Below are 26,614 nucleotides of genomic sequence, written 5' to 3'. Positions count from 1 at the left end.
GGCTTGAACTCTCGACCCTGTGATCAAGAGTCACACACTCTACCGACTGAACCAGCCAGACGTCCCAGAATTTCCTTTTTTTTTCTTCTCTTACTTTGAGAGAGAGCATGAGCAGGGGAGGGGCAGAGAGAGAGGGAGAGCAAGAATCCCGGGCACTGGGAGCACAGAGCCTTATTCAGGGCTCAGTCCTGCAAATCTTGAGATCATGACCTGAACTGAAATCAAGAGTCAGATGCTCAACCAACTGAGCCACCCAGGTGCCCCCAGAATTTCCTTTTTAATGAGCTTTTTGCATCCTCAGATTTAAGATGTGGGGGTTTTCTAAGTATATGTAGGAGTTTTCTGGGGAAAAAATCATTTTCATTAGATTTGCAAAGGAACCCATGACCTAAAATAAGGTAGAGAAACACTGAAGTATGGGAAAAGCACTTTTATTAACTCTGAGACTTAACTATAAAAATCAAGAGTCAGGGGTGCCTGGGTGGCTCAGTTGGTCAGGTGACCGACGTCGGCTCAGGTCATGATCTCACAGTTTGTGAGTTCGAACCCCACGTCGGGCTCTGTGCTGACAGCTCATAGCCTAGAGCCTGCTTCAGATTCTATGTCTCCTCCTCTCTCTACCCCTCCCCTGCTCACGCTCTGTGTCTCTCTGTCTCTTAATAATAAATGTTAAAAAAATTTTTTTTTGTTACATCAAGAGTAAGATGTTCAACTGACTGAGCCACTCAGGCACCCCAAGAAAGACTATTTCTTTCTCATAAAAGTCTGAGTTTTCAGGTGACTGGCAGTGATAAGGGTGGGTAGGGGTAGGCAGCTCTATGGCATTAGGTCATCTAGAAACCCAGGTTCCATTCTTCTTTTTGCTTCAGCACCTCCTAGGGGCTGTTGTCTTTCCTATGGTAGAAGCTGGCTCACTTTCATACTGTTGCATTGCAAGCCTTTTGCAGGGGGTGGGGGGTAGGGAACAAAGAACTGGAGGACAGACAGCTCCCTGGTAAAGATGTGATGTCACCTGGGGGCACTTGGGTGGCTCATTTGGTTAAGCGTCAGACTCTTGATTTCGGCTCAAGTCACGATCTCATAGTTCGGGTGTTCGAGCCCTTCATTGTGTTCCGCGTTGGGGTCCATGTTGGGCTCCTTGCTGGGCTCCATGCTGGTAGTGCAGAGCCTGCTTGGGATTCTCGCTCTCCTCCCTCTGCCCCTCCCCTGCTGACACACGTATGCTCTCTCTCTCTCCAGATAAATAAGTAAACTTTAAAAAAATAAACTAAAACTCCTTTAAAAAAAGAAAAAGATGTGATATCACCCCTTTTATTCAAATCCCGTTTGTTATAATTTACTGACCTGGGCACACCTGCCTGCAAGGTGGCTGGGAAATGTCTGTAGTTGGGTGGCCTTGTGGCCAGCTGAGATTTCAAACCTTTGTCAAAGAGAAGGGGAGACTGGATGTTGAAAGGCAATTAGCAGTCGCTACTGCATTGGCCTGCCTAAGTTTTCTGCTGCTTGAGTCAGTCTTAGAATATTTTTTAACAAAAATTGTTCTTTGGAAAATTTTATTTTTATTAACCTACAATTTTAAGATGATTTATATGTTATAGCCCCTTTCTTGTTTCTATTTTTGGTTTATTGGCATTTTTTCTTCTTTAGCCAGTGGCTTATATGTTCATTATTTAGAGAATCACCTCCTTCCGTTCTCAGCTGTTTTGTTTTCTAATTTATTAGTTTCCTTATTATTTCTTCCTTATGGTTTGCTTGTAAATTATTTTTCTTATTTCATTAGATGTTTAATATTTTTATTCTTTAAAAACATGTTAGTTGTGGGGCACCTGGGTCGCTCAGTGAGTTAAGCATCCAACTTCAGCTCAGGTCATGATCTCAAGGTTCGTGAGTTCGAGCCCCACGTTGGGCTCTGTGCTGACAGTGTGGAGCCTGGAGCCTCCTTCGGATTCTGTCTCCATCTCTCTGCCCCTCCCCCGCTCGTGCTGTCTCTGTCTCTGTCTCTCTCTCGCTGTCAAAATATAAATAAACATTAAAAACATTTTTTAATGTTAGTTGAATGTCTTTAGGGATATAAATTTTATCTTTTTAAAGTTTTGGCAGGAATCAATGAGTTTTTAATCTATTATTCTCTCACTTTCTAATTCACTGGCAATTAAAGTTCTCTCTTAGACTTAATAGGTATTCAGGAGGGTTTATTTTATTTTTATTTTTATTTTTTTTTTAATTTTTTTTTCAATGTTTATTTATTTTTGGGACAGAGAGAGACAGAGCATGAACAGGGGAGGGGCAGAGAGAGAGGGAGACACAGAATCGGAAACAGGCTCCAGGCTCTGAGCCATCAGCCCAGAGCCCGACGCGGGGCTTGAACTCACGGACCGCGAGATCGTGACCTGGCTGAAGTCGGACGCTTAACTGACTGCGCCACCCAGGCGCCCCCAGGAGGGTTTATTTTATTTTCATTCCCTGGTGATTGAGTTTTTCCCTTCCTCCCTTCAGACTTATGTTTGTAATTCTACCACATCATGGTTAGAGAATGTCATTTATTCAGTTTCTTGTTTTTGATTGAGATTTTCTTTATTGTCAGTAGTCTTTGCAGTATATGATTAATATTAGCAAATGCTCCTTGAATACTTGAAAATAACTTTTGAATATGTTCCAGTATATTCATTGAGCTGATTGGCACAAACTTTAAGATTAGGTTAATAACGTTCTGCTGTTTATTAAGCCAAAGCTCCTCAATCTTATGTGAAGTAAGGTGTTCATTCAGGACAGGAGGACACTGAGCATGCTTATTAATCATAACAGAGTCCCTAACTGAGGGTCCATGCAACTGCTGGTAACACATTTTGCACAAAGTAGGGTTTCAGAACTTGGTATGTCACTGCCCTTTTTTATTCATGAAACTGCTATTACTATGTTGGATGAATTTATATTAACAATCTGTACCATTGGGTGTAAGGAAATCTCATTTATCAGGCACACCTGGTTCTTGAACCAGACTCAGCATCAGCAAGGTCACATCCTCATTTAAGAAGGGGGCCGGGAAGGGAAACGGTGCCTAGGTGTCTCTACTGGCTTAGTGGATGGTCATATATCTAGCCATCAGGTTGCATATATTTGTTTTTTTGATTCGCTACCGGTCAGCTAAGTCATATTTGTAGATAAGTATTCTCTTACTTTTTATTATTTGTACCTTTCTGTCTCATCATAAACCTGTGGCCTTTCTCTGTTAACCATATTCATTGTTTCTTTTTCTTTTTATTCTGTATGTGTGCTATTCTTCTTCTTTCCACCAACTTTGATGAATGCTATTATATGTTGTCATACCAAACAGTGTGTTTAAATTGCACTGCCAGTCCCAAATTTAGGTGTCTTCATGTTCTTTTTGTTGTTGTTGTGAATTGTGGCTTGAATATTTTGGAATGTATCCTGACATAATGATCTGTTTTAGTGTGTGTGTGTATTTGTAGTGAGAGCTTTCTTTCGTTCTTTTTTTAATCCACAAATATACTTATTACTTCATTTTTTAATTGAGATATAATTGACATATTATATTAGTTTCAGGCATACAACATGCCATACAGCGTGGTTCAATATGTGTATATATTGCAAAGTGATCACCACAAATCTAGTTAACGTCCATCACCACACCTAGTTACAAATTCTTTTCTTGTGATGAGAACTTTTAAGATTTACTCTCTTATCAACTTAAGATATACAATACAGTATTATTATGAACTTTAGTCACCATTATATATATTACATCTCCAGGACTTGCTTATTTTATAAGTGGAAGTTTATAGCTTTTGACCACCTTCTTGCCACTGTTGATCCCTGCCTCTGGCAACCACCAATCTGTTTTCTGAACCTATGAGTTCAAGTTTAGGTTTTGTTTTGTTTTGTTATATTCCACATAAGAGTGAGGTCATACTTGTTTACATCTGTCTGACTTGTTTCACCTAGCATAATGCTCTCTTGGTGCATCCATGTTTTCACAAATGGCAAGATTTCCTTCTTTTTTTATGGATGAATAATAGTCGTGTATCTGTGTCTCACATTACCCATTCATCTGTCAACAAACACTTCCATTCCTTGGCTTTTGTAATTAATGCTACAGTGAACCCATGGGTGTGGATATCTTTTTGAATTAGTGTTTTTGCTTCCTGTATGTAAATGCCCAGAAGTGAAGTTGCTGGGAAATGTAGTACTATTGTGAGTGTGTGTGTGTGTGTGTGTGTGTGTGTGTGTGTGTGTGTGTTGGGAAAATGCAGTACTGTTTTTGAGAAACATTTAAGGCAATTTTAGGTATTATTCTAGTTTTGTGAAAAATGTTGGTATTTTTATAGGGATTGCATTAAATCTGTAAATTGCTTTGGGTAGTATGAACATTTTAACAATATTGGTTCTTCCAATGCACGAGCACAGAGTATTTTTCCATTTAGTGTCTTATGGTTAAATCTTATGTATAGATCTTTCACCTCCTTGGTTAAATTTATTCCTAGGTATTTTATTCTTTTTTGATACAATTGTAAATGGGATTATTTACTTAATTTCTCTTTCTTACAGTTCATTGTTAGTGTGTAGAAACACAGCTGATTTTTATAAGTTGATTTTGTGTCCTGAAAATTTACTGGATTTGTTTATTCAACGGTTTTTTGGGAGAGTCTTTAGGACTTTCTATATATAATATTATGCCATCTGCAAATAGTGACGGTTCTTTTCCAATTTGGATGCTTTTTATATCTTTTTCTTGCCTAATTTCTCTAGCCAAGACTTCCAATGTCATGCTGAGTATAAATGATGACAATGGACATCGTTGTCTTGCTCTGTTCCTGATCTTAGAAAAAGTTTTATCATTTCACCATTAAGTGTGTTAGCTGTGGGCTTGTCATATATTGCCTTTATTATGTTGCATTATGTCCTCTCTATACCCCCTTTGTTGACAGTTTTTATCATAACAGATGTTGAATTTTGCCAAATGCTTTTTCTGCGTCTGTTGAGATGATCATACGATTTTTATTCTTCATTTTGTTAATGTGGTGTATCACATTGATTGCCTTGCAGATATTGAACCATCCTTGCATCACTGGAATAAATCCCAGTTGGTCATTGTGTATGATCCTTTTGCTATATTGTTGAATTGAGTTTGCTACTATTTTGTTGAGGAATTTTGCATCTGTGTTCAACAGGGCTATTGACCTCTAATTTTCTTTTCTTGTGTCCTTGCCTGGATTTGGAATCCAGGTAATGCTAGCCTTGTAAAATCAGTTTGGAAGTATTCTTTCCTCTGTTTTTTCAGAGAGTTTGAGAACAGTTGGTATTAATTCTTCTTAAATGTTTGATAGAATTCAGCAATGAACCTACCTAGTCCTGGACTTTGTTTTTTGGGGGAGATTTTTTATTATTGATTCCATCTCCTTACTACTAATCGGCCGTCAGATTTTCTCAGTCTTCACGATTCTGTCTTAGTAGATCACATTTTTTAGGAAATTACTTGTTTCTTCTAGCTTGTCTAATTTGTTGGCATGATCTTTTTTAGATCCATATTGCCTTCAGCTTTCATGTGTGGCATATGAATCAACTAGGGATCTTATGAAAAAGCTCATTCTGATTCAGTAGGTTCTGTAGTTGAACCTCAGATTTTGTATCTTTCACAACCTCCCCAGTAATGTTCATGCTGCTGTTCTTCAGACTACGCTTGTGAATACAAACCTCTTGGATGCATATTCTTTTTAAAAAAATTTTTAAGTGTATCTATTCATTTCAAGAGAGACAAAGAGAGCAAACGGCTGAGGGGCAGAGAGAGAGGAAGAGAGAGAGTCCCAAGCAGGCTCTGTGCCATCAGTGCAGAGCTTGATACAGGGCTCAAACTCATGAGCCACAAGATTATGACCTGAGCTGAAATCAAGTGTTGGACACTTAGGCTGATTGAGCCACCCAGGTGCCCCAAAGTGGTTCATTTTTAGATGAGTCGATGATTGTGGCAAAGGAAGATTGAATTATTTTTTTTTCACATCACACAGCAAATTGATTTAGTGGAAAAGGTGTGAGCATTGGAATTAGACTGATTTGAGGTCATATATGGCCTCAGGTAAATTGTGTAGTTTTTCTTTTTTTTTTTTTTTTTTTAATTTTTTTTTTCAACGTTTATTTTATTTTTGGGACAGAGAGAGACAGAGCATGAACGGGGGAGGGGCAGAGAGAGAGGGAGACACAGAATCGGAAACAGGCTCCAGGCTCTGAGCCATCAGCCCAGAGCCTGACGTGGGGCTCGAACTCACGGACCGCGAGATCGTGACCTGGCTGAAGTCGGACGCTTAACCGACTGCGCCACCCAGGCGCCCCAAAATTGTGTAGTTTTTCTAAGCCTCATTTTCTTCACAGTGGAGTGGAAATATAATTACCATTGGTTTGATGTGAAGTTCGAACAAAAAGGTATTTTTAGGGGAACCTGGCTGGCTCAGTACAGCATGCAACTCTTGATCTCGGGGTCATTGAGTTCAAGCCCAATGTTGGGGGTAGAGTTTACTCAATAAAAAGTAAATAATTTTTTTTTTAATTTTTTTTTCAACGTTTATTTTTTTGGGGGGCAGAGAGAGACAGAGCATGAAGGGGGGAGGGAGACACAGAATCAGAAACAGGTTCCAGGCTCTGAGCCATCAGCCCAGAGCCTGACGCGGGGCTCGAACTCACGGACCGCGAGATCGTGACCTGGCTGAAGTCGGACGCTTAACCGACTGCACCACCCAGGCGCCCCTAAATATTTTTTTAAAAGAAAAGATATTTTATTATTATTTTTTTTTATTGTCAAGTTAGCTAACATACAGTGTATACAGCATGCTCTTGGCTTTGGGAGTAGATTTCCATGATTCATCATTTACCTACAATACTCAGTGCTCATCCCAAAAAATGCCCTCCTCAGTCACCCATTTTCCCCACCTCCTGGGTCCCCAACCCCCATCAACCCTCAGGTGGTTCTCTGTATTTAAGAGTCTCTTATGGTTTATGTCCCTCTCTGTTTGTAGCTATTTTTTCCTTCCCTTCTCCCATGATCTTCTGTTAAGTTTCTCAACCTCCTCCTATGAGTGAAAACATATGATATCTGTCTTTCTTTGACTTATTTCATTTAGCATAATACCCTCCAGTTTCATCCACATTGTTTCAAATGGCAAGATTTCATTCTTTTTTGTTGCCAAGTAGTATTCTATTGTATGTATGTGTGTACACATATATACACCACATCTTCATCCATTCATCAGTTGATGGACATGTGGTCTCTTTCCATAATTTGGTTATTGTTGGTAGTGCTGCTATAAACACTGGGATACATGTGGCCCTATGAATCATCACTCCTGTATCCTTTGGATAAATTCCTAGTAGTGCATTGCTGGGTTGTAGGGTAATTCTATTTTTAATTTTTTGAGGAATCTGCATGCTGTTTCCCAGAATGGCTGCACTAGTTTGCATTCCCACCAATAATGCAAGAGGGTTCCCCTATCTCCACATCCTCATCAATGTCTGTTGTTTCCTAAGGTTTTAATTTTAGCCACTCTCATTAGTGTGAGGTGGTATCTCAATGTGATTTTGATTTGCATTTCCCTGATGACGAGTGATGTTGAGCATTTTTTCACATGTCTGTTGGCCACTTGGATGTCTTCTTTTTAGAAGTGTCTATTCATGTCTTTTGCCCATTTCTTCACTGGATTATTTGTTTTTCGGATGTTGATTTTGGTAAGTCTTCATAGATTTTGGATACTAACCCTTTATCTGATATGTCATTTACAGATATCTTCTCCCATTCCGTTGGTTGCCTTTAATTTTGTTGATTGTTTCCTTTGCTCTGCAGAAGCTTTTTATCTTGATGAGGTCCCAGTAGTTCAGTTTTGCTTTTATTTCCCTTACCTTTGGAGATGTGTCAAGTAAGAAGTTGTTGCGGCTGAGGGCAAAGAGATTGTTGCCTGTTTTCTAGGATTTTGATGGTTTCTTGTCTCGCATTTAGGTCTTTCATCCATTTTGATTTGCAAGAAAGTGATCCAGTTTCATTTTTCTGCGTGTTGCTGTCCAGTTCTCCCAGCACCATTTGCTAAAGAGACACTTTTTTTCTATTGGATACTCTTTCATGCTTTGTCGAAGATTAGTTGGCCATACATTTGTGGGTCCAATTCTGGGTTCTCTGTTCTATTCCATTGGTCTGTTCTTTTCCATGTGTCTGTTTTTGTGCCAAATACCATACTGTCTTGATGATTTCACCTTTGTAGTACAGGCTAAGGTCCAGCCAGGATTGTGATGCCTCCAGCTTTAGTTTTCTTTTTCAACATTACGTTGGCTATTTGGGGTCTTCAGTGGTTTCATACATATTTTAGGATTGTTTGTTCTAGCTCTGAGAAGAATGTTGGTGCTATTTTGATTGGGATTGCATTGAATGTGTAGATTGCTTTGGGTAGTGTCAACATTTTAACAATATTTGTTCTTCTAATCTATGACATGGAATGTTTTCCCATTTCTTTGTGTCTTCAGTTTCTTGCATAAGCTTTCTATAGTTTTCAGTGTACAGATCTTTTACCTCTTTGGTTAGGTTTATTCCTAAGTATTTTATGGTTCTTGGTGCAATTGTAAATGAGATCAGTTCCTTGATATCTCTTTCTGTTGCTTCATTATTGGGAAATAGAAATGCAACTTGATTTCTGTACATCGATTTTATATCTTGTGACTTTGCTGAATTCATGTATTAGTTCTAGCAGTTTTGGGGTGGAGTCTTTCCGGTTTTGCATGAAGAATATCATGTCATCTGCAAAAAGTGAAAGTTTAACTCCTTTGCCAATCTAGATGCCTTTTATTTCATTTTGTTGTCTGATTGCTGAGGCTAGGACTTCCAACACTATGTTAAACAAAAGTGGCAAAAGCGGACATTCCTCTCGTGTTCGTGATCTCAGGGGGAAAGCTCTTAGTTTTTCCCCATTAAGGATGATATTAGCTGTGGGTCTTTCATATATGGCTTTTACGATGTTAAGGTATGTTCCTTCTTTCCTGACTTTCTTGAGGGTTTTTATTAGGAAAGGATGCTGTATTTTGTCAAATGCTTTTCCTGCATCTATTGACAGGATCATATGGTTTTTATCCTTTCTTCTGTTAATGTGCTGTATCACATTGATTGATTTGCGAATATTGAACCAGCCCTGCAGCCCAGAAATGAATCCCACTTGTATTTTAAAAGATCCTTGTACAATGTCTGGCCTACTAGTTGTGACTACATTTAATGGTATTAAAATGTCACAATATCCAGGAGCAAGGATCTTTTTTTTCTCACTGATCTTGGGGGTTAATCTTGTGTCCTTTAGTCATGCTTCCTTGTAATGTCAGGATTCCAATGAGGTAATTCTGAGATTTCCAAGGCAGGATTGATTTTCATTGCTTATTTCTCTTTCTCAGCCATGTCTTTGCAGGACCCCACTCTCGGCAGAGAGGGGAACACAGAGGAAGAGATTATGGCTGCTGTGGTTTTTTCTGTTGGACCTCTGGTAAGTTGGGGTTTCCTCTAGTGCTGACCTGCATCTTGGTTTAAGAGCATGTCTATTTTTCCTGAATTCTGTGACTTCTGTATCTCGCCCAGACCCCTTCTGGTAACTGAATCAGATGGTTTCCCCCATGAAAATTGGGTTTATCATAGTGAAGCTTGTAATCTGTAAGAAGTTTCACTCTACATATGGAACCAAATATCAAGACACATGATCTTTCAAAAAATACTTTTGCTATTTTTTTATAAACAGTCTAGGAAATTTACTTTTGATGTTAAATTTGTATTGTTCCCAAGAAATTTCAATTATTTGTGGGGTAAAAGAATCGAATATTTTAAATTGGAAATATTGCTTAGGAAATTTTGGGGAAAGTATGTACACACACAGACACACCCACACCCTCTTAATTAAGAGGGACCATTCCCCTTGTGCCCACTCTCAGTGATCTCCTCTTTTCTACCCATTAAGAAGTGACCAAGTTTAATAGATGACATGGAGAGAAAGAAGATGTTTAAGACACAGAGCTTGGCTGTAGGGTGCTTACAGTCTCATTGAGGTAAGGCCTACAAAAGAAATAGTTACATAATTTGTTTAGGTGAATGATAGTTACTGCATCTATTGCTAGGAATTTTGCTAATGATGCTTAGCTGTATGATAAACATGATGAGTGCTATGTAAGAAAAGAAATGGGCATTAGTATGGGCAAAACTGGTTACAGAAAGCTCATGAGGACAGTTAGACTTAGGTAGTACTCACAAGTGGGATTTAAGTTGTCGTAAAGTATTTAGAAGGGTACTTCAGGTGAGAAGGGAGTTTAAGGGCAAGAGAACAGTGGGGTGAGCTAGTGATTCCAGCTGGAAAGCATGGAAGATAGTACTGGAAATTAGATATTGAAGCTGAATCTTTTAATGTTTCCCTGAAGACATTTAAGTATATATATATATGTATGGTGTGTGTGTTTGAGGTGGGTGTCAGTGAGGTACAGTCCGTGTCTTAGCAGTGACTTTTTGAAATAGATTCCGAAGAAAGGTAATACCAACAAATACAATTTGTCTAGTTGTGATCTGCGGTAACCTATAGTAGTGACCTTTCACTCTTTATAGCCAGGATGTATAACATGTAAACAGTCCTTAAAACATACTCTTGAAAAGATAAATAAAAACCAAAATGTTACATTTGATCAGCATATCTGAAATATTTGTCTAGTATTGACATGGTCAGACCCATCCCTAATTACCAGAGGTTGATGTTCACATCATTAATTTTCTGGAAGCTGAATGTTTTTATTTTTTAGATAAGAACTTGGAAGGGCAGAAATAAGATAACAGTTTTTCTCAATGGACTTTCAGTAGTTTTATTATCCATAGTTTTTTTAAATGGCACACACAAAACCTAAAATCATAAGTACTAATCGAAAGAGGTAGTAAAATACCATCTCATTTATAAAATCAGGCCCTCATAGGGATACAGCTTATAAGGTTAAGAAAATAATGTAGTGAGAAGTCCCTGAAATGCTACCTGAGTAACTACAAGACGTTCCCCCTGACCCCCCACAACACTGAAATGATTTTCAACTGTACAAAGTACATAGTGTTAGTAGGTTTTGAATACTATTCTTAAGATAGATACTTTCTGAGAAATACATTTCAACTCTATATGAAAAGGGAAAATTATGTAGGATCTGAAGGCCTCTTACTATAAATCTATTTTTTTTGTTACAATAGGTTCTTTGTTGGAAGCCTCCTTTAAAAACTATGCGGTTGTATCTTTCTCAGTCTTGTGTTTGTCATTGTCTCAAACAAAGTTGAAGAAGATGACTGGATGTTACTGTGGGATGGTAATTTCAGCACTAAATTAACCAATAAAAGGGGCCACCCTGTTAATTTCAGCCCTAAATCAAACAATAAAAGGGATCATCCCATGTATGCCACATCCACAGTGGACCGTTGGTACTTGAGGCTCTGCTGTGAGTCATCAGCAGCCTATCACTGAGTGATCGTATCCTGTATCCCTTCAGAATCCTGAAGTTTCCAAGCCAGATGAAGACCTTCACCTTCAGGCTGAAGAACCAGAATTGGAAAAGGTAATGCCTAACATGTTACATGAGGGGAATAAAGTGCCTCTTTTACTGTGCCTGGTTCTTAATGTTCCTAGTGCCTTGCAAGTTTGCAGTGAATATCATCTTGCTTGATAGCTGTAGTAACCCCAGGGCTGGCCGCATCAGTTTGACGGATTTCATTTCCCTTGGTGGCAGCCCTAATGTGGCAGGTCACATTGTAAGTACTGATGATAAAGTATCCTATATCACATGCTCTGATTCTTGCTTTGCATCGTGAGACTCACCACCATTAAAAATATCAAGAATACATGAACATCAGTGGAGATATTTAAGGTGTGTTTAAATTGGTTTAGGTTTTTTATTTCATTATATTAAGCTGACTTTCTTATTCATGAGTATAGAATTCAGCTGATTTTTCCAGAAAATACCAAAGTCAGAAATGTATGAAATATGTTAAGAAAAGTTATCTAAAACTTAGAAATAAGGCAAAAGGTAAATGTATGCCCTTTCAGTGTCGCATTAAACCTTTGTCTAACCAGCCTGTGTAAGAGTCACCTGACATAGCCCGGAGAGTTACGTTGTTTGATGTACTAGTTACTGTTGGTTAATATCCAGAACATTGAAAATTTGCAAGTTATTTTACCTTGGAGAAAAAATAACCCCCAAATTTATGGTTTTATTGTCCTTGTAGGACATTCACCAGGTTTCTAACTAATTTTGCGGTCTTATTCCAGCATTCCTTTTTCTGCAATCAGTAGACAGCTGTTTTTGTGTCTCCTTTGAACCAGGTTTGTCAGGCAGCTAATCTCTCATTAATGACCTAAGTAAATCTTTGGCATGTGTTGACAATACTTTTAGAATTACAGGGATTAAATTAAAAAAAAATTTTTTTTTGAAGTATAGTTGACATACAGTATTATATTAGTTTCAGTTGTACAGCATAGTGATTGGATAACTCACACAGTGCTCATGGCAATAAGCGTAGTTACTGTCTGTTACCATACAAAGTTATTACAATGTTGTCGACTATACTCTCTGTGCTATACTTTTCATCTCTGTCGTTTATTTTATAACTGGAAGTTTGTACCTCTTAATCCCCTTCACCTATTTCACCCATCCTCTCACACACCCCCCCCCCAACAACCACCATTTTGTTCTCTGTATTTAGGAGTCTGTTTCTGTTTTTTGTTCTTTTGTTTTCTTTTTTAGATTCCACTTATAAGTGAAATCATATATTTATCTTTGATTTATTTCACTTAGCATAATAACCTCTAGGTCCATCAATGTTGTCAGGAATGACAAGGTTTTGTTTTTGTTTTTTCTTTCTTATGGCTGAGTAGTAGTTCAGTGTGTGTGTGTGTGTGTGTGTGTGTGTGTGTGTGTACATGTGTACATACCACATCTTCTTTATCCATTTATCTATCAGTAGACACTTGTGTTGCTTCTATATCTTAGCTATTGTAAATATTGCTACAATAATTATAGGGGTGCGTTTATCTTTTTGAATGAGTGTTTTTATTTTCTTTGGGCAACAACCCAGTGGTGGAATTACTGGATCATATAGTAATTCTAGTTTGAATTTTTTGAGGAACCTCCACACTGTTTTCCATAGCAGCTACACCAGCTTGCATTCCCATCAACAGTATACACAAGTGACTCCTTTTCTCCACACCCTTACCAATTCTTATTATTTCTTGTCTTTTTTGTTTTAAAGCCACTTTGACAGCTGTATCTCATTGTGATCTTGATTTGCATTTTTTTTGTTGACCACATGTTCTCTTTGGGAAAATGTTCATTCAGGTCACCTGCCCTTTTTAATTAGGTTATTTGTTTTTTTGTTATTGAGTTGTGTGAATTCTTTCTAGATTTTGGATATTAACCCCTTCTCAGATAAATCATTTGCAGATACCTTCTCCCATTCATTTGGTTGCCTTTTTTCTTTTTTTAATTTTTTCAGGTAAACTCTATGCCCAATCTGGGGCTTGAACTCACGATCTGAAGTCAAGAGTTACAAGCTCCACTGACTGAACCAGGCAGGGCCCCTCAGCAGGTTGCCTTTTTGTGTTGATGGTTTCTTTGGCTATGCAAACACTTTTAGTTTCCTATAGTCCCAGTTGTTTATTTTTGCTTTGGTTTCTCTTGCCTTAGGAGACAGATCCAGAAAACTGTTGCTAAGCCCTATGTTTTATGGTTTCAGGTCTTACATTTAGGTCTTTAATTCAGTTTTTCTTTATTTTTGTGTATGGTATAAGAAAGTGGTCCAGTTTCATTCTTTTAGATGTAGCTGTCCAGTTTTCCCAACACCATTTTTTTTGAAGAGACAGTCTTTTTCCCATTCTTGCCTCCTCTCTTATACATAATCGTGGTTTTTTTTTTTAATTATGTAGAAGTTCAGCTCCTTTTTTTTAGAATTACGTTTTGAAGGTTTTTTTAATTATACTTTGAAAGTTGGTTTTATTCTAAGAATGTTTTGTGTAAAACTGGGCTTTTCTTTTTGCTTTTAGGAGAAAATACATTCTGACACTCAGTCGTACACATAATTTTTACATAGTTTTTTTTTTTTTTTTAATTTAGTACTGGGCCAATCATCCTTAATATTGTCCTTTAACATATGGTAGTTTAGACTTAAAATTTTTAAGGTAAAAATATTAATAGTTTCAGACTTTGAGTCATGAACTATAGGAAAGTGCCATTATTTTTGACCTGGTGAATAATTCATATGGTTTATTTTTGTTCTTCTGACAGGAAATCCCTGACAGAAGAGTAATTCTGTGTGGCTCTTTCTTAAATTCTACATCCTGTTGATAAGTACTGAACTTAGTTTTATTTAACTTAGTTTTATTTAACTTTAATTCTAGTAAAACCAGTTTTTCAGTGATAATTTTTAACATTTCCATATCTGCAAAAGTTGCAAATAGAATTTTCAGGGGCGCCTGGGTGGCTTCATCGGTTGGGCGTCCCACCTGAGCTTAGGTCATGAACTGATGGTCCGTGGGTTCGAGCCCCGCATCAGGCTCTGTGCTGACAGCTCAGAGCCTGGAACCTCCTTCAGATTCTGTGTCTCCCTCTCTCTCTGCCCCTCCCCACTCGCTCTCTGTGTCTCAAAAATAAATAAGCATTAAAAAATATTTTTTTAATTAAAAAAAAAGAATTTTCATAGCACGTGTATTGAATCTGTTGATCAATTTGGGAAATATTAAAGTCTTAATATTAAGTTTTATAATAAGAATATGGAATGTTTTCCCATTTATTTAGGTATTCTTCAGTTTCTTTCAGTGATGTTTTGTCATTTTCAGTGTACGTGTCGTGCATATCTTTTGTTAAATTCATTCCTAGGTGTTTTATTCTTTTTGCTATTTTAAATGGATTTTTTTCTTAATTTCTTTTTTGGAATGTTCATTGCTAGTGTATAGAAATGGTTGACTTAACGTATATTGATCTTGTGTCCTGAACCTTGCTGAACTAGTTTATTTAGTTCTAGAAGGGTTTTAGTTTTTGTTTTTGCATGGGCATGTGTGTGGATTTTTGTTGGGTTTTCTATATGCAACATAATATCATCTGTAAGTGGAGATTATGTCATTTCCAAATAGAAATTTACTTCTTCCTTTCCAATCTGGATACCTCATATTTCTTTTTCTTCTCTAGTTTCTCTTGCTAAAACTTATAGTATAATGTTGAATAGAAGTGAGGAGAGGGGACATCTTTGTGAGGTTTATGATCACAGAGGGAATGCATATGGCCATTCACTATTATGATGTTTGATTTGGGTTTTCATAGATGGTCTCTATCATGTTGACGAAGTTTGCTTCTATTTCTAGTTTCTTGGGTTTGTCACATACTTAGTTGGGTCTATTAACATCATTGTGTGGGTTTTCTTTACTCTATTAATATGGTGTATTACCTTGATTGACTTTAAGATATTAAATGAACTTTGTACACATGGGATAAATCCCATTTGGCTATGGCATATATTATGTTTTCTTTGTTGCTGTTTTCAAACTGAATCAGACTGAATTAATTTTGTCTCACTCTTCCTTAAATTCTACATTTGTCTTATTGTGGTAATACTGGCCTTACAGAATGAGTTAAGAATTTTTCCTTGTGTTTTTTGGAAGAGTTAGTGAAAGATTGGTGTTAATTCTTCTTGAAATGTCTGGTGGAATTCAGTGAAGCCACTTGAACTGGGTGTTTATTCGTGGGAAGTTTAATTATAATTTTCATATTTTCTATGTCTTCTTGAGTCACTTTTGGTAGTTTGTGTCTTCCTAGGAATCTGCCCATTTTATCTAGATTTTTCTAATTTGTTGGCATACAGTTGTTCATAGTATATTCTTTTATAATCCTTTTATTTCTGTAAGGTCATTAGTATGTCTCCTTTTTCATTCCTGATTTTAGTAATTTGAGTCTTCTCTTTTTTCTTAGTCAGTCTACCTAAGGGCTTTGTAATTGTTATCTTTTCAAAGAACTGACTTTTGCATTAGTTGATTTTCTCTAGTGTTTTTCTATTCTCTGTTTGGTTTATCTTGATTCTAATATTTATTATTTCCTTCTGCTTTAAAAAAAAATTTAGTTTGGGGCACCTGGGTGGCTCAGTCGGTTGAGCGCCAACGTGGGTCATGATCTCACGGTTTGTGGGTTTGAGCCCCACATCGGGCTCTGTGCTTACAGCTCGGAGCCTGGAGCCTGCTTTGGATTCTGTGTCTCCTCTCTCTGTCCTTCCCCTGCTCACGCTCTGCTTCTCTCTCTCTCTCTCTCTCTCTCTCTCTCTCTCTCTCTCTCAAAAATGAAGAAACATTTAAAAAATGAACAGGAGGGTCATTACCTTGGTGAAGTGTCCCTTTAAAAAAAAAAAAAAATTAGTTCACTCTTCCTTTTCTAGTTCCCTAAGGTATATATTTAATTTTTTATTAAGTTCTTAATTTGAATTCCAGTAGAGTTAACATACAGTGTTATATTAGTTCATGCCTCACTTTTCTTATTAGCACCTTCCTTATTGTGAGGATTCAGTCATTATGTAACAAGCCCTTATTAGATCAGTACCTGACAAATATTATGCACTATACATATACATGAATCCATTTGCACCTGTTGCCTGCCTCCCAACAATTATTGGACCATGGATAATAATCATGTTTCATTTGTAATCTTACCCTCTCTCACTAATTATTTTGAAGCATATACAAGACATTATATAATTTATCTATAAATATCTCATTATATATCTATAAAAGATGTGTTTTAATGTTACATATACTATCATGGTTACAGCTAAAAAATCAGCAGAAAGCCTTAATATCAAATGTGGAGTTGGTATTTGTTTCCCCAATTGATTCACATGTTACGATTACTTACTGTTGTCTCTTAGGTCACTTTTAGGCTAGAGGTTCCCCCCCCCCTTTTCCCCCTTGTAATAATTCATTGAAAAACCACGTTATTTCTACTTTAGAACTGTGTTGTCCAATACAGTAGCCACTAGCCACATGTGGCTTTTGAGCACATGAAATGTAACTAATCCAAACTGAGATATGCTGTCAATTTAAGATGCACATCACTTCAGGGGCGCCTGGGTGGCACAGTCGGTTAAGCGTCCGATTTCAGCCAGGTCACGATCTCGCGGTCCGTGGGTTCGAGCCCCACGTCGGGCTCTGGGCTGATGGCTCAGAGCCTGGAGCCTGCTTCCGATTCTGTGTCTCCCTCTCTCTCTGCCCCTCCCCCGTTCATGCTCTGTCTCTCTCTGTCCCAAAAAATAAATAAACGTTGAAAAAAAAAATTTTTTTTTTAATTAAAAAAAAAAAAAGATGCACATCACTTCAAAGACTTAATACAAAAGATAGAATCTCATTAATAATTTTTACATTGATTGCACATTGAAATTATATGTGCACTAGTCTGAATGTATTATTTAAAATAATTTCACTTGTTTTCTTTTATGTTATTTATTTATTTACTTTATTCTGAGAGAGAGAAAGAGAGAGCATGAGCAGGGGAGGGGCAGAGAGAGGGAGAGAGAGAGAGTCCCCAGTGCATGGCTTGAACTCACATACTGTGAGATCGTGACCTGAGCTGAAACCAAAAGTCAGACACTTAACCAGCTGAGCCACCGAGGCGCCCCTCACTTGTTTTCTTCTTAACGGGGCTACTAGAAAACCTTACATTACATATGTGACTTGCAATATACTTCTTTGGACAGCATTGATTTAGAATTTCACACAATTTGGATTTTATTTATTGTGTCTCCATGGGGATATTTAACATGTTCATCTGTTCCCTGTATTGTTAGTCAGATCTAAAGGCTTTATCAGATTCCAGTTTGACTCTTTTAAAAATGTTTTTGACAATAGTATTTCATGTATCTGGTGTATACTACCAGAAGGCACCTATGCCTGGTCGAGAGGCCTCTTTGATATATTAGCAGCCACTGATGACCCTTTAATTCATTAAAGGTTACAAAATGATGATATTCTAATTCTTTTATTTCTTTTAATGTATTAGCTGGAATCCTTCCATAAAGAGAAATCTCTCCTCATCAACAATGTGATCACACTTGATAACCATAAAAATTATAATATTTTACATGGGAAAAGGACAAAAGGTTAATTCTTTCTCTTTATTTGCCAGTTTCAAGGCATCCTCCAAAAATGATCAATGAGTATTTTTATAGTATTATTATGAAATCATGAGCTTAAAGGTATATTTTTGAAACCCATTGTAATTTATTATTCTTACTGATGTTCAAATTGTCCCATTATTAGCTAGGGGGAGACTCTTCAAGTAGTGTTTGATAGCTTGTTTGCATTTTGGTATCACAGAAAGTTCCAGGCCCTGATTCCTTTTAGTGGGAGGTAAAGTCTAGCTTACATAATGTTACTTTATTAGCTATTGTTTTTATTTTTAGGACTTTTCAGTGGATGAAGCTAGGAAAAATATTTTTCTTTCCTAAAAAATAAAATAATTCATGAGTTTATACTGATACTTCCAATTCAAATTTGGATCTATGGAATTACTGTATAATCTCATCAGTATTACATTTATATCTTCTTTCTCCCCTGCCAAATTTATCTCTTCTCAATGACAGAAATGTAATAATTTGTTTTATCAAACACTACACACATAGCAGTTACAAAATACCATTTTCATCATTACCACCAACAATCAGGCTATTTATTGAAAACATACAGTTTTTGCACTTCTTTTTCTTCTTGGGGTATATCTCACAAAGGATGAACAGAAAAATTGCTATGTTTTAAAGTTACTTAAAATAATTTCTCTTTGATGAATGCATATAGTTCAAACTGGTTGCATTTTACTTTTAATTTTTAGGAATGACTTTTTAAATTTAAAATTTTTCTTTTATAATAATGCATTTACATGTTCAAAAGTAAAATCTAAAAAACAAGGAATATTCAAAACAGTCTAGCCTCTATTCCAGTCCTCTCCATTTTCATGCTCAAAGTGAGAGCTTACAATATTCTGTATCTGCAATCTGATTGATAAACTGCATCTTTTATGAAGCCATATTCTATAGATTTGGAACTGAAAAAGAGCTGATATTGTAGATACCTATAGATAAGCCAGGGTTTTGAGGGAGAAAAGATTATTTGGGTAGAAACTACTAGCTGTTACCAATATTAAGACTTTCTAGAGAAGGAGGAAACCATGCTGTTTGATTCCAGATAATGTAGTAAGACCAATATTTCAGAGTTAGAGAAAGCCAGATTTGAATTAGTGTGAAAAGAACATTTTCACAGGAGGACTAAAACTCCTCTTGTGGTTTTAAGTTCTTGTCACTGGAGAGATTCATCCTTTAAGGGCTGAACTGGTTGACTTCAGTGGTCATTTAGTGGCCATGAGTTCCAGAAGTTTCCTCCAGTTTTGTATGTGTTATTCTGCCCAACAGGTCTTATTATATAGTCCCCAGGTGATCGTAGTATATTTATTTTAGGATTCTGTGACATTTAAAGATGTGGCTATAGACTTCTCATTAGAAGAGTGGAGGTTGATGGACCTTTCCCAGAGGAACCTGCACAAGGACGTGATGCTAGAGAATTACAGGAATCTTGTCTCCCTGGGTAAGAATAACTTCTTTGTTCGTTTACTGACCATTTGACCGGGTTTGCTGAAGACAGAGAACCTTCAAAGTACTTAAATGAATTTGGGGTTAGAGCTTAGGCATTAAACTCTTCTATTGTGGGGATGTTGGTGGGAGCCATGCCATCCCTTGTGCTTAACTAAGCGGTCTGCCCATTGTAAAGTAAGAAATACACATTTCGTTGGAGTCTTGGAGATTGTTGACAGTCCCAGATTTAGGACTAAAGTTTTTTCTGATCACGTTTATAAATGAGGGCTATAGTTATTAGTACCTCCAGAAAGAAAGACACAAATGCATTCATTTTCTTCCTAAACTCAGATTACTCCCATGTTCTATTATCCCAGAAAACCTGGGATCATCGTGTTGAACTCCTTTGAGATAATGTTTGTAATTCTCTATAACTCCAGTGTACAATAGAATGTTCTGCTGTGATGGCAGTGTTCTGTATCTGTGCTCTCCAATATGGACACACTAGCCACTTGAAGCTACTAACAGCTTGAAATCTGGCTAGTACAACTGAAGAACTGAATTTTAAATTTTACATAGTTTTAACTAATTCAAATTTAAATAGCCACCTGAGAGTACTGAAAAGTGTATTGGACAGTCCGTCTCTAGAACTTACCATAATAGCCACTCTGCACAGAAGATTAAGAGCTGAGACTGAGTTTGGCAATAGTTCTTACTCCTAAACACAGTCAAATCCTATTCATTCTTCTCTAACAAGGGCTTGCAGTTTCCAAACCAGACATGATATCTCACCTGGAGGATGGCAAAGGACCGTGGGTGGTAGTGAGGGAAATTGCAAGAACCCCCTATCCAGGTGAGTTCAAAAGAACCAGGAGGATTGGATTTATTGCAAGTTAGTAGGTTATGGCTGGAGCAGAACATCTGAAATACTTGGAGGAGTATCATCTCTCCCCCACCTTGCCTGCTCTCTCTTTTTGCCTCTCTCTCTGTTCTCTACTTTTGGTTCCTGTCCCATCCTATGTTGCTGTCTTGAGGACATGATTTTCATAATTATTCCTTCACTCAAACATGCATGAAACCTCCCTTTCAGTTCTATCTTCTCAGTTAACTTTACATTTTTCTCATTTGTTTAACTATTATCTGACCTTTCTTCCTTCATTAATCTTCCTAAAAATGCTTTGTTAAGGGTCACCCCTGATTTTAATGTTTATTTATTTTTGAGAGAGAGAAAACACAAGTGGGGGAAGGGCAGAGAGAGAAGGAGACACAGAATCCAAAGCAGGCTTCAAGCTCTGAGCTGATAGCAGAGAGCCCCATGTGGGGCTCAAACCCACGAACCGCGAGATCATGACCTGAGCCAAATTCAGACATTTAACCTACTAAGCCACTCAGACACCCCTCTGCTGATTTTTTTAAAGTTTATTTATTTTGAGAGAAAGAGAGAGAGAAAAAAAAACGAGTCAGGGAGGGGCAGAGAATGAGGGAGAGAGAATCCCAAGCAGGCACTGTCAGCACAGAGCCTGACACAAGGACTAGATCCCACAGACCGTGAGATCATGACCTGAGCTGAAACCAAGAGTCTCATGCTTAACTGACAGAGCCAACCAGATGCCCCACCACTGATTTCTTTTAAGCTAAACCTATTTACTCATTATTTAACTTGCAGGTGAACCTGCAAGCCTGCCAAAACTTTGGGGGAACCCTCCTGTTCTCCTCCAGTTTCTTAACTAATTGAAAATACAAACTAGGTATCAGTTGAGAATTAAATACAGTATTTATTCATATATTTAATTGATATTTATCACACATCTCTTTCCTGCGTACTGGGTTAGGTACTAGGTCTACAACAATGAGTAAGATGGAGCAGGTCCCTGCCGTCATGAAGATTATATTGTAAGAAGTTGACAAGTATATAAATAAAAACAAGCTAAATAGCAGATATAACAACCTTCAGTTATGAGATAAACTGGGTGAGATATGAGATATGAAAGAGTGACTGGGATGGGGATGAGGGTACCTCCCTCAGAGAGTGTGGTCAGAAGGCTTCTGAAGAGGGGCTTTTAAGCTGAGCCTTGAAGATTCAGAAACAACCGGCCAAAGGAAGAGGAGAGGAGAAGCATTCCAGACAAAGGACCTGACACAGAAAAGAATGAAATGTGTTCTAGAACTCGAAAGGAGTCTGCTGTGAGAGGGAGGCTGGTATCAGAGCTAGGCAGCAGCTTGCCCATCCAGGGCTTTGTAGGTGACGATGATGAGTTTGGATTTTAATCAGTGAGTGTGAAGGCATTGACAGACTTTAATCAAGGATTTTAGGAAGTAACTCTGCGGAGACTGAACTTGAGGGCACTAAATCAGGTAATCAGTTAAGAGGTTGTTACAATAGTATGAGCAGAGATGATAACTTTGATTAAAGTAATAGTGGAGATGGAACAAAAGAAATGGATTCTAGTTCACTTGAACATTCATTTTATCATGATGCCGTGCATAACTCATGTATGTGTTACATATATTCTTTTCATATGTCAATATTAATGTATTTTTTGTTCAACTATAATATATAGTTTTTTTTTTAATTTTTTTATTACGTTTCTTTATTTTTGAGAGGAAGAGAGAGCCAGCATGAATGGGGGAGGGGCAGAGAGAGAGGGAGACACAGAATGGGAAGTAGGCTCCAGGCTCTGAGCTGTCAGCCCAGAACCTGACGCGGGGCTCGAACCCATGAACCGAGATCATGACCCGAGCCGAAGTTGGACACTCAACCGACTGAGTCACCCAGGCGCCCCAACATATAGTTTTATATGAATTTCAGGTGCACAGTATTATGATTCAGCAATTCTGTACATCTCTTAGTGCTCGTGAAGATAAGTGTATTCATAACCCCCTTTATCTATTTCCTCCATCATCCCACTCACCTACCCTCTAGCAACCACCAGTGTGTTCTCTGGGAGTCTGGGAGTTTTTTTGCCTCTTTTTTTCTTTATTCATTTGTTTCTTACATCACACAATGAGTGAAATCATATGGTATATGTCTTCCTCTGACTTATTTCACTTAGCATTATACCCTCTGGGTCCATCCGCATTGTTGAAAATGGCAAGATTTCACTTTTTTGATCACTGAGTAATATTGCATTCTATATATACACCACATCTTCTTTATCCATTCATCTATTGATGGACCCTTGGGCTACTTCCATATCTTGGTTATTGTAAATAGTAGTGCAATAAACATAGGGGTGCGTGTATCTTTTCAAATTAGTTTTTTTGTTTTATGTGAGTAAATACCTAGTAGTTGAATTACTGGATCATATGGTATTTCTGTTTTTAATTTTTTTGAGGAACCTCCACACTGTTTTCCATATTAGCTGTACCAGTTTGCATTCTCACCAACAGTGTGTGAGGGTTCCTTTTTCTTCACATCCTCACCAACATTTGCTATTTATTGTGTTTTTTATTTTAGCTGTTCTGACAGGTGTAAAGTGGTATCTCATTGTGGTTTTAATTTGCATTTCCCTGATGAGTAGTGGCGTTGAGCATTTTTTCATGTGTCTGTTGGCCATCTGGATGTCTTTAGAAAAATATCTCTTCATGTTTTCTGCCCATTTTAAATTACATTATTTGTCTTTTGGGTGTTGAGTTGTATAAGTTCTTTATGTATTTTGGATAGTATCCCCTTATCAGATAATGTCATTTGCAAATAATCTTCCATTCAGTAAGTTGCCTTTCTGTTTTGTTGGTGGTTTCCTTTGCTATGCAGAAGCTTTTTAGTTTGGTGTATTCCCAGTAGTTTAATTTTGCTTAGATACCCTTGCCTGAGGAGACAGATCTAGAAAAATGTTTCTATGCCTGATGTCAGAGAAATCACTGCCTGTATTTTCTTCTAGGAATGTTTCAGTTTCAGGCCTCACATTTAGGTCTTTAATCCATTTTGAATTTATTTTTTGTGCATGGTGTAAGAAAGTGGTCCCGTTTCATTCTTTTGCATGTAGCTGTCCAGTTTTCCCAGCACTGTTTGTTGAAGAGACTGTCTTTTCCCCATTGTATATTCTTGCCTCCTTTGTTATAGATTCATTGACCATACAACCATGGGTTTATTTCTGGACTCTATCCTGTTCCATTGATCTAGGTCTGTTTATGTGCCAGTGACATACTGTTTTGATTACTGCTGTATCGTAATATATTTTGAAATCTGAGATTGAGATACCCCCAGCTCTGTTCTTTTTCAGGATTGCTTTGGCTATTTCTGCTCTTCTGTGGTTCCATACCAATTTTAGGATTATTCTAGTTCTGGGAAATACGTTGTTGGTATTTTGACAGGGATTACATTGAATCTGTAGATTGCTTTGGGTAGTATAGACATTTTAACAATATTGGCTCTTCCAACCCATGTATCATCTTCAGTTCCTTTCATTAACGTTGACTGTTGAAAATACTATATATTTTTAAAAGAGTGAATGAAAAGTAGACATTGGAGGCAGTTTTAGGTGACTCTTTAGAGAAGGATTTCCCCCTCCCCCCATCAAGAGGGAAAGAGAGATGGGGCAGTGGCTATAGGAAAGTGTGGAATGAGGGAAAAAACTCTTGTTTTGTATTTAAGATGGGAGTATTTATGGCATGACTGAGTAATAAGAAAGATACCCTGATGGAGAGGGAGAAACTGACTTTGGAAGACCAGTGGGATCACTGAAGGGTTCACATGTCTGAGGAGGTTAAAGAGGATAAACTCAAGAAAGGAAAAGGAAGGAGGGCTTCACCATTGATAGGCAGAGAGGCCACCTTTTCTGTTGTAACACTAGGAAAGATGGAGAAGGCAGCCGTAGATAAAAGGTCAAATGGTGGTGAGAAGATCAAGGCATTCGATTTTAATAGGCTCTGAATTTTCAGTAAAATATGAAGCAAGGCCACCAGCTTATAGTGAGGATAAGAAAGAGTTGTAAGAGAGGGAAAGATACATATAAAAAAGCTTAAAATTAAAAACAAAAAGATACATAGATTTCACTAGGGAAGCCACATTGACCTCATGCTTTTATTAGGGAAGGAGTTTATTATTTTTTTTTTTTTAAATTTTTTTTTCAACATTTATTTATTTTTGGGACAGAGGGAGACAGAGCATGAACGGGGGAGGGGCAGAGAGAGAGGGAGACACAGAATCGGAAACAGGCTCCAGGCTCTGAGCCATCAGCCCAGAGCCCGACGCGGGGCTCGAACTCCCAGACCGCGAGATCGTGACCTGGCTGAAGTCGGACGCTTAACCGACTGCACCACCCAGGCGCCCCGGGAAGGAGTTTAATTATGGTTTCTATTCCTTCTGTAGCTATAGGACTATTAACATTTCCTATTTCTTTCTGTTTTAGTAAATTATATGTATCTGGGAATTGATCCATTTACTCTAAAATTTAAATTTATTGGCATACTGTCCTCTCCTTTAAATGTCTATGTGGATCTGAAGTAATGTTTCCCTTTTCATTCCTGATACTGATTTTTTTTTTTAATCTTCTCTCTGTTTTCTTATTCAGTCTGTGTGGAGCCTGATGTGGGGCTCAAACCCACGAACCAGGAGATCATGACCTAAGCCAAAGTGCCCCAATCTTATTTGGCTTTTAAAATAACTTTTTTGTGTGTTTGATTTCTCTATTATTACTTTCTTCTCTTTATTTTATTATTTTTAACCTTTTTAGCATTTAATTTGCTGATCTTTTTTAACTTCCTAAGTTGGGTACTTATATCGTTGATTTTCAGCCACTCTTTTTTTATAGCTTATTTAAGGCAATCTAGACTGCATCACACCCCATTAAAAGACAAGAGAAAATTCTTCTTGACAACACCAAAAAAAGAAAAGTAGACTACATCACATCTTTTTTTTTTACTGTAGCAACTTCATAATTATTGAGTTCAAAACATTTGATAATTTCCATTGTGATGTCTTTGTCCCTTGTGCTCTTTAGAAGCATTTTTCTTAATCTTGTACCATCTGGGATTTTCTAGTATTCTTTTTTTTTTTTTAGGTTTATTTATTTATTTTGAGAGAGAAAGAATGAGTGGGGGAGGAGCAGAGAGGAAGGGAGAGAGACAGAATCCCGAGCAGGCTCCACACTGTCAGCGAGGAACCCAATGCGGGGCTCGAGCCCACAAACCCGTGAGATCATGACCGGAGGCAAAATCAAGAATCAGGCACTCAACCAATTGAACCACCCAGGTGCCCCAGGAAAACAGATTGTTATGAACTTATGCAAAGAACTATAATTGCTATGAAAGAAAGAATGAATACACACTGAGATATCTGAACTCTGGGGTTCAGGGAGTATTCTTGTTACCTTAATTTTTCCTGTGGTCAGAAAACATGCTATGGATGATTTTAGTCTTTATAAGTTTCTTAAAATTTGCATTACCACACGGCCAATTTTTGAAAACGTTGTATGTGCACTTGGAGAAAATGTGTAGCCTATTGGTATTAAGTGCAGTTTTAGTTATACCAAATATATTATGTTGCTAAAATCTATGTGCTTACTGATTGTCAACTTATTCTGTCAGTTATTAAGGTTTTTCAAAGTCTCCCAGTAAGACTGTAAACTTGTCTGTTTCTTATTTTAGTTGCTTTAATTATTGCTTTATGTATTTTGAAGCTGTCCTATTAGGTAAATGCAAAGTTATAACTGCTACATCCTTCTGTTAAAATGGACCTTTTATCCTCATGAAGTGTCTTTATCTCTGTACTGGTTTTGCCTCATCCTAATATTATTGTAGCATCTTTCTTCTGGTTATTGTTTTATCGTATATCATTTTAATTCTGTTCACGGTCATCTTTTATATATCCTTGTATTTTGTTTCTCTGATAAGTAGCATATTGTTAGATTTTTCTTTTAACCAATCTGACAGTCTGTATCTCTTGGAGTATTTAGTTCCTATACATATAATTCAGTTACGTAATGTTTAAATCTATCATCTAACTGTGCAAGTGTCTTGCACGTTCTGTATTCTTTTTTCCCC

General features: G+C 37.4%; 1 protein-coding gene across 8 annotated transcripts in view; it reads left to right on the top strand.

The window, feature by feature from the left end:
* The window catches only part of ZNF624 (zinc finger protein 624), a 36,310-nt gene that overhangs the window by 1,906 nt on the left and 7,790 nt on the right, over window positions 1-26,614 (top strand). For 2 of the 8 annotated variants that reach the window (XM_040453129.1, XM_040453128.1), the window contains exons 2-6: window positions 9,430-9,518; window positions 9,984-10,071; window positions 11,533-11,598; window positions 19,517-19,643; window positions 20,388-20,483. In XM_040453129.1, the coding sequence (XP_040309063.1) occupies window positions 19,574-19,643; window positions 20,388-20,483 (166 nt within the window). In that variant the 5' untranslated portion in view covers window positions 9,430-9,518; window positions 9,984-10,071; window positions 11,533-11,598; window positions 19,517-19,573. Of the gene's footprint in view, window positions 1-9,429; window positions 9,519-9,983; window positions 10,072-11,532; window positions 11,599-17,610; window positions 18,167-19,516; window positions 19,644-20,387; window positions 20,484-26,614 lie in introns of those variants that run through there. The other 6 variants (XM_040453124.1, XM_040453126.1, XM_040453131.1 and 3 more) reach the window with 5 other exon arrangements.

The sequence above is a fragment of the Herpailurus yagouaroundi genome, unplaced genomic scaffold, assembly GCF_014898765.1.
Source record: "Herpailurus yagouaroundi ecotype Mexico unplaced genomic scaffold, PumYag 208, whole genome shotgun sequence".
NCBI lineage: Eukaryota > Metazoa > Chordata > Mammalia > Carnivora > Felidae > Herpailurus > Herpailurus yagouaroundi.
The sequence above is the reverse complement of the archived record's forward strand: the minus strand, read 5'-3'. Positions and strand labels throughout refer to the sequence as shown.